This window comes from Agelaius phoeniceus, chromosome 7, assembly GCF_051311805.1.
Source record: "Agelaius phoeniceus isolate bAgePho1 chromosome 7, bAgePho1.hap1, whole genome shotgun sequence".
NCBI lineage: Eukaryota > Metazoa > Chordata > Aves > Passeriformes > Icteridae > Agelaius > Agelaius phoeniceus.
The window spans coordinates 50,953,416-50,968,089 of NC_135271.1; the positions used below are offsets into that span (position 1 = coordinate 50,953,416).

The window sequence follows — 14,674 nt, forward strand, 5'->3', positions numbered from 1 at the left end:
CCACTGCATTTCATACAGAGCATACCCACAGCATTGTATTGTTTTAATATCCTACTACTGCAAACTTTTTCTCTAACTAAGGAATTGTTTTGCTGTTAACTTATGTACACACAAGACTATTCTGATAGAAAACCGTGAGCCCAAGTGTGAATACTTGTAAGACTATGGATCACAGTTTATGTTGATCTTTTAAGAAAAATAATTTAGGACACATCTTTGAACTGGCCTTTGGAAATAAGGTCATTAGAGCTGCTATATTTAGTTACACTTCTAACTACATGTGTAACTACTAAAATACATTTTAAAATGACAATGGAAAAATTACATTTGAGTCATTATTTTTACCTCCAAAATTTGCTGAGCTCGAAGTTCCTTCTCCATTCTAATTTGCTGAATTCGCTTAATTTTTTCCTACAAGGGTAAGAAAGTTACTTCTTTAAAAAATATATATAAAGGAAATTATACTTTTATAAAAAATACATATACTTTTATATACTATACTGTACATACTATACTTTTTTTATACATTTACTTTTACATTTTTAAAATGACAAAGTTTATACATACTTTTTTGTTACTGACTTTCAGCCATTTTAGTCAACTGTTCCCATATGTTTAGAAATTTTACTAGTATTAGATATCTTCCTTTCCCTGAAGGAAACCACGTCTAGTTATGCATGGGTGCTCATGTTTAAGTTGTCAAAGTTTTTATTATTTTTTTAACACCTTCAAGAGGACCAGATTAATGACCAAGTAAGGTAACTAGAGTATTCCAATTCCAGCTGACAATGGTGAAGCTCCTTAAGAATGAACAAAAGGGTGAGCTATGCCATGAAATACATGATGTTTTGAAGTGATCTCTCTGACCAAGAAATAGCAAGGGCTGTCCAAGCACTGAGGCGTTTGTGCCTCAGTTCTTACAGCCTCTTTCAGGCCATTATGGTCCCACGGGCAGCACAGTGAGCTGAGCTCAGCAAAACCCAAAGCCCATGCTCTGTCAGCCAGGAACACTCACCCACATGAAACCTGGGTAACATGCTCAGCTAAGTACACTTCAGCTGCTCCACATATTTAAAGCACTCGGGTAATTGATGCTAATTTTGGAGGCTTTAGTATGCAGTTTAGTGATGGAATTGTACACATGCTGTAACAAAAGAAGTAATTGGAACAGGAACCATGGGTACTACAACATATTTAAGCATGTTTCATCATGGTGAAAACGATGAAGTTATGCACTCCACAGATGGATGCTGGGCAACCATATTCTAATATATCCTTCTTCATAAATTAGTTCCTGAAATCTGAACCAAGTCTGATTACATTGATTGAAAAATGCAATCATAGCAAACACTGGAATCATTTCACACTACCTGTGTTGCATAGGTTTGTCTGTTAAATTAGCTATTAAAAATTCATTAGCACATTATTTGAGATTATCTCAAAAGAGCTGACTGAGCCCCAGTGACTAGGAAGGACCATTTTGAAGGAAAGTGCATCCATCCAGCTAGACTTCCTGTAAAGTTTTAATAGCAAAATCCAGATCATGGAATAGCCCTGCAAGCTGGGGGAAGCCTAGACCAGAAGCTTGAAAAGGAGCTCAATGAGCTTCTCTGGAACAGCAGATGCTTTCCCAACAGTGAGGGTAAAGCCCATCTGTACATAATACATTGTTTTCTTGTGAGCTGGCCTGAGACTCTGAGAAGAGGGATCACTCTAAAATTTTACTCTCTGGAGGACATAGTGATACATAGTGATACATACAATAAAGTATATACGTAGAGATGTATATACATAGTGATGTATATACCAGGGTCCTAAGAAAAGATAGTCTATAATATTTAACAGTAAAAGAGCAATGACAGATGAGAAAGATATACTAAGTTTCCTGACAAATAGAGCTGCTACATGAAGTCTAAACACCAGTTTATGAGCTCTGTAAACTATTGAGAAGTCCAACATAACACAACCTTATCAATAAAATTAACTCAAGAGGCCTTGTGCAGACCGTGCAGAACTTTTTCCACGTGAAGCTTCCATGTGAAGCTCACAGCATGGACCTTAAATCTCTATTATCCCTCATTATATTTTAAATCAAAACAGTGCAAAAGTTGAAAGCATGTGCTACACCCTCTCACAGAATGACCAGGTTGGAAGAGACCTTCAAGATCATCGAGTCCAACCCAGCCCCAACACCTCAACTAAACCCTGGCACCCAGTGCCACACCCAGTCGTTTTTTAAACACATCCAGGGATGGTGACTCCACTCCTCCCCAGGCAGATCATTCCAGAACATTATCACCTTTCTGTAAAAAACTTTTTCGTAATATCCAACCTGTATTTCCCTTGGTGCAGCTTGAGACTGGGACCTCTTGTCAGGCCTGGAGAAAGCGACCAATCCCCCCTGAGCAGAGCCACCTGTCAGGAGCTGCAGAGAGTGATGAGGGCACCCCGCGTCTCCTTTTCTCCAGGCTGAGCACCCCCAGCTCCCTCAGTGGTTCCTCACAGGGTTTGTGTTCCAGACCCCTCACCAGCCTCCTCTGGATGTGCTCGAGCATCCCAAGGTCCTTCCCAGCTGGAGGGGCCAGACCTGGACACAGCACTCGAGGTGAGGCCTCAGCAGTGCTGAGTACAGGGCAGAATGACCTCCCTGCTCCTGCTGGCCACGCCATTCCTGATCCAGGCCAGGATGCCACTGGCCTTCTTGGCCCCCAGGGCACACTGCTGGCCCATGTTCAGCAGGCTGTCAGCCAGTACCCCCAAGGTCCCTTCCTGCCTGGGCACTGTCCAGCCTCACCTTCCCCAGACTATAATGCTGCACGGGGTTATTGTGGCCAAAATGTAGGACTCTCAACTCCATAAAGGTTAGAGTTAATAAATACAGAACAAACTTTTCAGCAGAGATCAGAATAAAGAACTGTCTAAAGAACTATCAGAGAAGAAAGTACTCTGCACATTGAAATAATGAATTTTATCAGGTTACACATCAAGAAGGAATATGATGATGACAATTTTGATGACATCAAGGATTTGATGCATTTGACAATTTAAAAATTCTTGCTCCCTAGACCCCTCGGAATGTAAGGACCACTTGAAAATCATAGTGTGCTACTTTTCTTTAACAAGTATGGGTTGCCTTGAGAAGTGGACAGCTTGAAACTGTCAGGATCTACAAAAGAGCAGACTGGCTGAGGCTGGGAGGGACATCTGGAACTCACCTTGTCCACATCCCCCTGCCCCAGAAGGGTCGCCTAGAACCAGTTACCCAGGACCACATCCAGGCTGCTGTTGAAAATCCATGTGGGAGGCTCCACAGCCTCCCTGGGCCACCTGTTCCAGTTCTCAGTTGCCATCTTGGTGACAAACTGTTTCCCAATGTTCAGAAGGAACCTCCTGTCATTGGGTACTTCAACTACTAAGTCACCTCTTTGCAACCTCCCCTCAGGTACTTAGCAACATTAGCAAGATCCTGCTGGGCCTCCTCTTCTCCAGGATGAACAGTCCCAGCTCTCTCAGCCTTTTCTAATATAACTCATACATGGTAGAGTGACAGCTTCAAGCTCTGTATCTACTACAATGAGCACTATCATAAAAAAAAGAAAAAAGGGAAATATTTAAACAGTTACCAACAAGAATTAATTGTTATCTATTAAGGGAATATTTAAGGTAGCCTGAAGTAACACCAGTTCTGGTTTACTACTCAAAAAAAAAAAAAGAAGCATGTCAGGATTTAATACCTGGATTTCAAAGATGTGAAAGGGTTTACTATTTTCATTTTTTTAACACCTCAAGATGTCACAAAATCACAGAGCATGCTGAGCTGGGAGGGACTCATCATGATCATCGATCCAACTCCTGGCCCTGCACCGACACCCCTACAATCTCACCCTCTGCCTGGGATCATTGTCCAAATGCTCCTGGAGCTCTGGCAGCCTTTGAGCTGTGACCATTCCCTGGGGAGCCTGCCCAGTGCCTGACCACCCTCTGGATTGGTCAACCTTTACTCTGATACCTAGCCTAAACCTCCTGACTCAGCTCCAGTAGTTCCCTCAAGTCCCGTCACTGGTCACAGAGAGCAGAGATCAGAGCTGCCCCTCCAGAGTTTGTTGAACACCACAATGAGTTTACCTTCAGTCTCTTCCAGACTGAACAAACCAAGTCCCTCAGTCACTCCTCTTAAGCCTTCCCTTCCAGTCCCATCCCCAATCCTCGCGGCCTTTTTTGGATAGCCTCTAATGGTTTACTGTCCTTTTTATATTGGGGTACCCAAAGCTCTCCCCAGGACTCAAGGTGAGGCCACCCCAGTGCAGAGCAGAGTGGGACACACCCCTTCCTTTCTGGCCAGCAAAGCTGGGCCTGATGCCCTCCAGGGCAAAGATTCCCTCCTGGGTGCCAGGGCACTGCTGACTGACACCACCCTTGCCATCAACCAGGACTCCCAGATCCCTTCCTGCAGCTGCTCTTCAGCCCCTCATTTCCCAATTTATAAACACAAGCAGGATTGTCATTAATGTATTTGAAAAAATTTTTTTTCTGTTGTCCCCCATAATTCTGGCAGCTTAAACTACAACTGAACTTTGGCCACATGAATTTTCTCTCTACACTGCAAGCAGCATCTCTGTCTTCTTCCCATGTCACCCATGTCACTTACAGGAAAACCAATACTAGTACTTTTTCCAAGTGTTGGGATGCTGAAATCATATACAGACATTGAGGGGATGTAGTATGTCCAGAGTAGAAGGGCAAGAGAGCTGTGGAAGGGGCTGGAGCACCAAGAACAGCTGAGGGAGCTGGGAAAGGGACTCAGCTTGGAAAAAAGGAGGCTCAGGGGGGACCTTCTTGCTTTCTCAAACTCCCTGACAGGTGGGTGCAGCCAAGGGAGGGTCAGGCTCTGCTCCCTGGAACAAGGGACAGGCCAAGAGGAAATGGCCTCACATTGTACCAAGGGAGGTTTAACTTGGATATTAGGTAACATTTCTTCATGGAAAGGGTTGTCGAGCTCTGTCACAGGCTGCCCAGGGCAGCGATGGACTCACTGTCCCTAGAGGAACAGTGTTGAAAGATGTGTTGATGTGGCACCTGGGGACATGGGTTAATAGTGGATTTAATGAAGTTTAGAATTTTAATATATTTACAATTTTAATACAGTAATTTTAATACACTGTGTGCACTTTAAAACTAGATTTAAAACATACGCTTTGTAATCAGGATACTTAGTAATTTACGAAATATCTGAAATACACCTTACTGAGTGATAATGAAAACATCATTTAAAGAGCTTATTTAGCAATTGCATAATTTACCTGTTGCTTCATTATCTTTATCTGCTCCTTTTGCTTTCGCTTTTCTTCAGCTGCCATAATAGCTAACAAACAAAAGCAAACAATTCAGCAGAACACACAAGAGACAGGTAATTTTTCATAAACACTTTTCAAAATAATCCCCTAACATGCACAACTTTGCACAAGTAATACTTACCTTGCTGTTTTTTTGCTTCTTTGGCAGCTCGTGCTTGTTCCTGCTTCTGAAGCTTTCTCAGTAGCTTTATTTGTGCTGCTTGCCTAGCTATTTCTGTTACAAAAAGAAAATATTAAGTTCATAAAAATAGTGCTGTCCAACAATAAAGATACAGTTCATGTTCCAGAGATTTGTATGTTGTAAAGACAGAGCAAACAGAGGATTTGTTTTGCACACCCTGGCATCTACAAAATTTTTCAATGAACTACCGTTAATGGCACATCATGTATCAGTAACCATGTGAACAGTGCAAATGAACATGGATACTTTCTATATAAAACAAATACTGGTTGAGGAGGGAAAATTATTTAAGTGACAGAATTATACCAATAATGCTGGTTCATTTTAAAACCATTTTCCTCTTTCTTCTAAAGCAGAAAACATTTGCTTCAAAACTACTAAATCAACATTTTATTCAGAAAGCATGGAATTAGTTTTCCTTACAAGTCACCTCAAGTAATTATGTAATAATTTCTTAACAATGAAGTAAGAACACACTCACCTGGGTCACATGCCTCTTTCCTGTGTCTACCTAAAGTCAGCCATTCTTATGCTAATAAGTAACCTCCTGAAGCATTCTACTACCCTGTGATAGCATTTCTGAAATTTGAATTAACTGTTTATGGACGCACTCATAGAAGACAACTGCAGGAAGGATTTTCTGGAGGTTGAATTTAGCTTCCTTTTCAAAGGACTGAGGTCCAGGACCTGCGTGCTTGAACTCCCCAAAACACTGTCAGCTTCTTGTGCAGTAACTACAGAGTAAGCTTTTAGACACGTCTTTAAATATGCACTTCCTTCTTTAAAACCTATACTGATAAACCATTTACTGGTTTATCAAAAAGTCTTCAATAACAGCATATAACAAATACCCAAAATAAAATGCTGTATACTAATATCCTAGTGAGACAAATCACTCTCCTATAGGAAAAATATTAACTCTTTACATACTGATACCCTCTCTTTGTGAAAATATGAACACAGTTCTTACCTTGAGCTTGGAGCTTTCTCAAAAGCTTTGTGTCAGCGTTGTCCAGAAATTCACCGCTTCCAACATTGGGAGGTCGGCCCTTGCGGCGCCGGGCCCTCGACTCCTCTCTGGAGTGCTGCCTGTCGGGGTTGGGGGGTCGTCCTCTACGCCCTTCCATAGCTCTGATACGGGGAAGGACTTCCTCTTCTTTCAGAAGACACCACTGCACACCCTTTCAATTGACACATTTCACAAAGAAGTATTACAAACACAGATTAAAATAACCCGAAGTCTAAGGTGAGCTGTAGATGTTAAATATGCAAGATGTATTATTTGGGCAGGACAATTTCTTGTTGATGCACAGAAGCTATCTATTGAGAGACTATCACTAAGAACTTCTATAAATTCCACCACTAAGAAAGATTTTGAAGACTATTCAAACATATACAAAGTTTTCACCTAGTAGATATGCCATTACTGTTATTTTTAATTATTTCTCATTAAATCAAATTGTTCAACACTTTCTAAAGGGCAAAACAGATTTTTCCTAATTATGTAAACTCAACAACTTCTGCTTTCATATAATATTATGAATAATATTCTGTTTTCATATAATCCACTGTTCAACATGAACAAAAAAATGTGTCAAGCTATGAGGTGCTGTTTTCCAACAGAGCGTGTTTACAGAAATTCTGGCATACATAACAAGCAAAGGCAGTAATGTATTTTCAAATATTGCTTTTGAGTGTTGTAGAGCTCAACAACTGAGCTGAAAAACCACAGATGCATTTTAATCATCCAGTTTTAGTTAGTACAACTGAATTCTCCCCTCATTCGCTGCAAAACAGTTTCTGCACCAGCTTGAATCAATGAAAAGTACCTTCTAAGCATCCACATATCTAAAGCTACATGAACTATATTCTCTAACCAAACAAAGCATGCACTGCAGTATTTTGAGGCATCACGAAAGCAGATTCTAAAATAGTTTCTTAATAAAAATAACCAAGTTAATCCTCACAAAGGAATGGCTTTATTTAGCTGGCCACTGAAACTAGAGTTTATTGTGTCTACTGAGCAGAAAATATGTACCATCTAGGTAAGCCTGTTTAATTGAGTACCAGTATTTCAAAATTTTAACCTCTTTTACCATTTCCCCAAGTTTTTGACAAATGCGGCAAAAATCTGCAAGCTTAGCATCCTTTAGGACTTCTTTATAACTTGCCTTAAAAAGGCAAGGTTTGTAAAAAATTTTGAAAATGTCTGCCTAAAGCAAGAAGAAAAGTTGGTATTTAATGAGTTTTTTAAGTTACCAGTTCAGAAGAAATAGATTTAGAGTGCTTTAGTTTTCACACTTATATGCACATAAACCCTAAAATCCAATTTACTGTACCACAACATAAATGATTTCTGCTTTTTCTTTTAATTTGTCTTTCAATTATTTCTGCTCGTTCTTCACAATTACAAAGGCTTTGCATAACTTCAGCGAAAGAAATGGCAGTTTGTTAATGCGACATTCAGATTTCAAAAGAGTTATCAGTACCTGCAAAGATACTTATCTAAAGTCTGAATCATTCCCAGTTAAGACCATCCCCAAAGTACAAGTCACATTTGGTTTGCACACTTTCCAAAGGGCTTTGTTATTAATTATGTTCTGAAAATGCACTGTTCAGAACCAAAACCGCATCATTAATGTGTTCCACATCATCATGCACCACCCCTAAGGACTTTAACCCAAAATATTCACCTCCACCACTTGACTAGAAGTTAATTATCTTACTATCTTGAAGAGTACTACTTAAGTGTAACTTTTATTTCTCTGCCTAGTACTTGAATTGCAGTTTATCACAGGTTCAGTTTATTGAGGTAGATTTAATACTTGTACTTATGAACTACACCAACTTCCAACCTAGAAAACCTAATCTCATAAAATGTACATGCCAAGGGAGGCAAAACAGAAATCAAAGAAGAGAAGGAGAAGCAGTGATAGTTCAAAAAATACCTTAGAATGGCAATGGAGATTGCTCTTGCCCTGTATTTGTATTTTCTGCAGTTAATGATACTAACAATAATTAATATGCATCACAAAAAGTAAGAGGTCTATCAGATCATTAGCACCAGAGACCATGTTGGTTATTACATTTTCCTAATGCCACCTGAAAGAGAAACTAGAGGCCATCAAATGAAGTGAGCAATGGTTCAGTAAGCAAAAGGAGCAGGTGCTTCAAGGGATGGGAGAAGACAGTTTAATGCCCTGTCAAAGGCCATTGCAGATGCACAAGTTTTCACAAGTTTAAGAGAGGACAAGACAAAAATAGTCCAGAACAAAGCCATAAAGGGTTAAGCAAGAGTTGATTGACCATCTATATTTTGTGCTCAAACAATTTTTAAAATCTAACCCGGAATACATTTCTATTAAAAGAATGTACAGTCAGAATGCTCTATTAAAAAAATGTACAAAAACTCTGGGTTTTTGACATTTCAAATATAAAATACAGGGGTTGTGCCTTAACATAGGACAATCACAGGCTTCCATAAAACTGAAGCTTTGCTACTCAAATATTAGAGAAAAATGGGAATAACACTGTGAAATGTTGTGGTGCATTGTTCAAACTAATCAAAATAATAACTTTATTCAATTTCTCACCTTCAAGCATCTACCCATGTACCACAATACTGTGCTGCCACCAGGACATTTGCCAAAAAGACACCAGACAACTATGCATGAAAGCAGAATCAAGTTCAAATCCTGTTAATCAAGCTAATGAACAAAAACACAGGCACTTTGCAAGAAGCAAAAATCCACTTAAATTTCAGATTAGATTTCTGGGGAAAAGTTAACAACATTGCTTTCCAAACTGAATTGCAGAACTCAGAATAGGACAAAGACTCCTATACGTATTACTTAAATTCATGAGGACCCATGTTTATTCCATCAGCCCATATCACATTCATATCAATCTTTCTAAATCACAGCAGTTTAAAGCTTCCGAGTCCAGTCACTGAATTTTCACATTTGCCAAACTTCAATCGTTCTCCTAATCCTACTCCTTTGTGGCCCACTTCTGACAGATATGCTTCTGTTACAGTATTCAAACACTGCTTTGAATAACCCATAATATTTGGTGGTTTGCATACCACAAGAGAGAAACACAGGCACTAATAGAAGCAGGAAATCCTCGTACTTTTGCCTTGCTATAGGTAAATCTTTAATAATACTGATTTAGCCTTAAGGTATTTTTTTTCACATCTTGTTTCATCTTAGAGCTGTGTGAAAATTAGCCCAGCACATGTTGCATGTCTCAAAAGATGACAGAAAAGTATAACAAAGGAAGGGAAGAATAATCACTAAAGGCTATAGAGAATAATTGAAATTACCACAAAAGCAGAAATAAAAACTTCTGGAATTACCTCCAGACATCCATGAGGATATGATTATCATATATTATTTTGAATCTGGATGATTCAAAAAACTTTGGTAAAGAGGGTGCAAGCTCTTTTTATAAAGTATCAGTACCACATACTGTTTCACTAGGCAATATTATCAGCCTGAGTGTAGCTCCATTGTTTTGTAACTCATCATTCACACATAAAATGTAAACACATCTTAGCACATTTGACAAAGCTGCCCTCAGTCTCTTTTTCTAATAAGAAAACTTCTCCTTTGTCTACCCAAGTCTCAGTGGAACCTATCAAAAACCACATCAGTACAAAGTTCATGACGATATGTACAGCAAACTAATGTTCACATTGCCAGTCTTGCCTGTAGAAATCTTCCCCTCACACTGCCTTCACTCTCAAGTTTTATAAATCACAGGGCAAACTGCAAATCAACTAAAGGGAGAAGACAGATATAACTAAAGAAGGGGACAAGACTAATGAAGTTATACAGGTAACAGACAAAGAAAATAGAACAGGGCAAAAAGAGAGCCGATACCCTGCCATTACAGTATATCACAGTAAAATGAATTATTTCAGTCAAGATGTGCAGGTACATAATGAAGTTCATAACTACAGTTGTAACTGTTGAAGACCAAACACGAAGCAAGTTTAGCAATGTTTTAGCCTGTAAACCAGGAAGCACTACCTAGAAGTAGCTGCTTACCATGAATTCAGTCTTTAATGCTTTCATTAAAGACATTCAATTTCATTTCACACTAACATTACATACTTCTACAAGGTATTACAAGAACATCAGGCTTAACTCAAACCTGAACTCAAGACTGCTGAGAGCTAGTAACATGTTCAGAACACTTATACCTTAAAGAAGCAAATACCTTCACTGAGAAAAATAAAAAATTTTCATGCACATCCTGAAGAAATGGCAACACGGCCAAAATACAGTAACACAGCATGGCACAAACACAGTAACAATTTCCTTAAAATTTTAATTTTACTTATCCTGGTATGGTTTATCTACACACCATCTAACAGTTATACCACTGTAGGGCATAACTGGTATAGTTCTGCATCCCCCTCTGTAAAAGTGTCATGCTTTAGGATGCACAGAGTATTCTTGATACAGAAGACACCTGTATATAAATATGCAATTTACATAAATATAGATATATAAACACACACATACACACATACATATATTATGAACACACTAACAGAGTGGGATTTAACATCTACACATAAATTACCATTGATACGAGGCTGTATACAATAAAAGAAGAAACAAAGTCTTAATTCAGAAATACCTGAATGCTAAGATAAAATACGCAGCTCTGAGTTTTCAAACTAGACCAAGCCAGGCTCAGAGCTGATCATTAAAGCACCCTCTGGGCAAAGCCACTGAATGTGGTTCTCAACACAGCCCAGGATCAAGCTCTCCATGTCTCAATCTAACTGCTGTTAAGAATACGTGCAGCTTTTAGAAATATTTAGCTAAAAACAGGTAATGCTTCAGATCGTAGCAAAAATTACTTTACCTAAACTTAAGTTAATGCTCCTTGGATCAAAAACTTTACTTTTTAAAAAGTGGATACCTGCGGTCCATCTCTGGCTTCATAGAAGTCACCCACTCCTATTTTTGCACTGAAGCTGAAATTGTCCCTTGAGATATCCATTATTCCATTTCTGCTGAGATACTGAAAAAATCACATATTTTTCCACTTCAGCTTGTAAATAATTACAACCCAGCTTTGATGCACAGCTAACTTTGTGACTGTAATGTTTTGCATGTTCTGTCAAAGGGATACGCATTTATAAGACATCAAATCAGTAACAGACTGAGTTACATTACACCTCACATCACAGAAAATAAGTACCTCTACTGGAGAGAAAAAAATTACATATTTCAATTGCAAGCATGCTTACTAACATTAGAGCACAGAAGTTAAAAAGTTAATGTACCTTTACTACTTCAGGATACTGTCTCAGCTTCTTTCCACAAGGTGCAAAATATGCTACTTCTCCTTGAAGACGACCACCAAAGTTTCTTATTCGGGTTTCTCTTTGCCAGCTAGAGTAATATGAAATAGTTGCATGCAACAATACACTTTTTAAAAAACAAGTAATTTGTGTCAATTTAAGAATTCTACAAAAAAAGGAAGAGGAAAATGTGACTAGAGTATCATAAATCAAACATCAAACCAGAAAATTTTATCATTTTAGTAGATTATCCAAACAAACTAAATATATGAATTTATTGATATCAAGTGACTTACATATTACCAGATTTTAAACAGCTTAGAACTATACTTTAGGGAGTTATTTGGAGTCTATGTCAGATCAGATCATTAGGATTAATTTCCAAAGCAAAACCACTAAGAGACGGGTCATGTTTGCAAAAGAGCAAATTTAATGCACGAAAACTAACACATGAAATATGCTGACACTTTTTAAAGAGATTCACAGTCACTGGGAGTCAGAAATCTAAATTGCTGAAGCTCTCTCCTTAGTATTCAGCCTCAAAATTTTTTAAACTCATTTCTTTACCAATGGATTTTTGAAGGCATTATGTCCCTCTAAGGAAAGTCAGGTACATACATAACGTACCCATAATCAAGAGGAACACGCAGCTCCCGTTCATCTGCTACTCTTCGTCTTTTTGAAATACCTAAAACAGAATCATTGATTAATACCTAACAGAGCTTACAAAAGAAAACATGTCCCAAAAATGTACTTTTTATGTTTCTATCCCCAAAACAAAAGAGAACTGTTTTTCCATTCTTGCCATTACCAAGAAAACTAATGGAAGTGTTCTTATGAAATACATTTTCCTCTAAGTTCCTGTAACCTCATCCTCTGAAATTGTAAATAGAAAACCTAACTATCCCATACCTATCTGCTTGTACTGTTTAGTGTTCTCAAATATTGTTAGTTTAATTCCTTGCAAGCCTGTTTTTCTAGACAAGATAATGTAAAATTTTTTTCAGTGAAGAAGATGCAAATAAAAACACACTTTACTTTTAAGATCCATATTCTAATAGGTTTAGTCTTCCTAGAGCACTGCCTATAGACTGCAGTTAAATGCCAAAGGCAGAAAATTTTCAGAACTAGTCTGGCTTTCCCCAGTTCAAACAGATGTTGTGTTTGGTGCTTGTCAAGCAACTGAATCAATAGTATCCCAGAGACAACTGCCAAATATGAGTTTTTTAGTGTGAAAGGCTTTCCTTAGGCCTCTCAGACAGCCACAGGACATGAACTATGCACACAGACCAACTTGTGGTGCATTTCCCAAAAAGGTAGTGTGGACCTTCTGTCAAGAATGTGACACATCCCTTCCCTGGGAAGAGCCGGTACCAGGCTGGCCCCGGCCCTGGCTCAGCCTCTCCCAGCCCAGCACAGCAGCAGCACAGCACTGGCGTGAAGGGACCCCTCGAAAAAGCACCAAGGAAATGTCTGTGCTCAGATCCCAAAATTCAGACACAGGTCTGCCCTCTTAGCCTAACATGAATGACTACTGCATTATTTGGAATGGTCACAGTGCAGGGAAGGAGGCTGCTTTTCCAAATATAAGTGAAGTAGAAAGTCCAGTGCAAAACAGATACAGAGAAGAGACCACAAGACTCCTTCAGAGACCCTACCAACTCTAGGCAAAAGTTTCACAAAAATATTTTTGTGGTATTGTGTTGATTCATATTAGGTGATTCTTAGGTGTAGTATTATTATACATAAAGCAAGGACATAAAATTTATTCTACCTTCTACTCCTGTAAATGATAAAATCTGCTATCAGACTTTTCAAAACATCCTAAGTCAACACAGATTCTTGAGAAAAACATCATCTTTTTAATTTACTATTTGGATTACTCCTAATCCATATGAAATCTTTTATAAACTGTACAGTAAACAAGCCTGCTTCTGGGATAAATATTAGGTAGATTACATTATACTTCTTCAAAGCTAATGGCCTTGTATAACATGGAGTGAAGCTCCTATTCCACTGAATCCAAATATAAAAAACTATTCATAAACAGATGTCCCCATTTAAAAAAATCTGCTTACACCCATGTTAATAAACAGCAAGTCTCTAATTCAAAGTAAGAAATATGTGATTTAATTTCATTGTTACCATGCAAATAAGAAATGTGACTTTCAAAAATGCATTCTTTACTGTAGCCATAGCAATTTCTAAATCTTACAAATTGTCACCAAATGATGGATTATAAGAACTATATAATATCAGGCAAATGCTCAATGTACTTTCTATGAACTTCTAAAACAAAAAATCTTTGCGCAAAATCCATAAATTCTAATGAGAATTTTGAAAGACTTATTAGAAAATTATGTTCTAATAAAATATGGTTAAAAATTTTGTTGAGGAAGGGACAAAAACTGAAGATTCAGAACATAAACCAGAACATTCAGAAATCAGAAGAATAACTAGTTTAAAATAAAATGGAGAATGCCAAAGACTTAAGAGTTTTAATGTAATCAATATCAAATCTGGATATTTAATTCTATCTCCTCTAAATAATTACACGAGTTAAAATGTCCTCGTCTAAGTGTAATGTTCTAGTCTGGAGAACTTGCAATTTGGCTGACAGATCTTAATGACTGCTGCAAACACCCATGAAAAGATCACAGAGTCACCCATCAGCCAAAGTCAAAAGGGACATCAAAAGACACCTGATCCAACCTTCCTTGGGAAAGGAAGCTTTGCCAAGATTAACTTGCACCCTGACCAACTGGCATCTGAAAACCTCAAGTGAGGGTGACTCTGCCACATCCTTAGAGTGGCTGT

General features: G+C 38.3%; 1 protein-coding gene across 14 annotated transcripts in view; it reads right to left on the minus strand.

Annotated features, from left to right (window-relative positions):
* The window catches only part of BAZ2B (bromodomain adjacent to zinc finger domain 2B), a 112,153-nt gene that overhangs the window by 30,729 nt on the left and 66,750 nt on the right, over positions 1-14,674 (minus strand). For 11 of the 14 annotated variants that reach the window (XM_077181830.1, XM_077181824.1, XM_077181823.1 and 8 more), the window contains exons 9-15: positions 12,485-12,545; positions 11,840-11,948; positions 11,473-11,574; positions 6,506-6,716; positions 5,476-5,568; positions 5,301-5,362; positions 346-411 (exon numbers count right to left, since the gene is read on the minus strand). In XM_077181830.1, coding sequence (XP_077037945.1) covers positions 346-411; positions 5,301-5,362; positions 5,476-5,568; positions 6,506-6,716; positions 11,473-11,574; positions 11,840-11,948; positions 12,485-12,545 — 704 coding nt within the window. The remainder of the gene's footprint in view (positions 1-345; positions 412-5,300; positions 5,363-5,475; positions 5,569-6,505; positions 6,717-11,472; positions 11,575-11,839; positions 11,949-12,484; positions 12,546-14,674) is intronic. The other 3 variants (XM_077181829.1, XM_077181827.1, XM_077181825.1) reach the window with 1 other exon arrangement.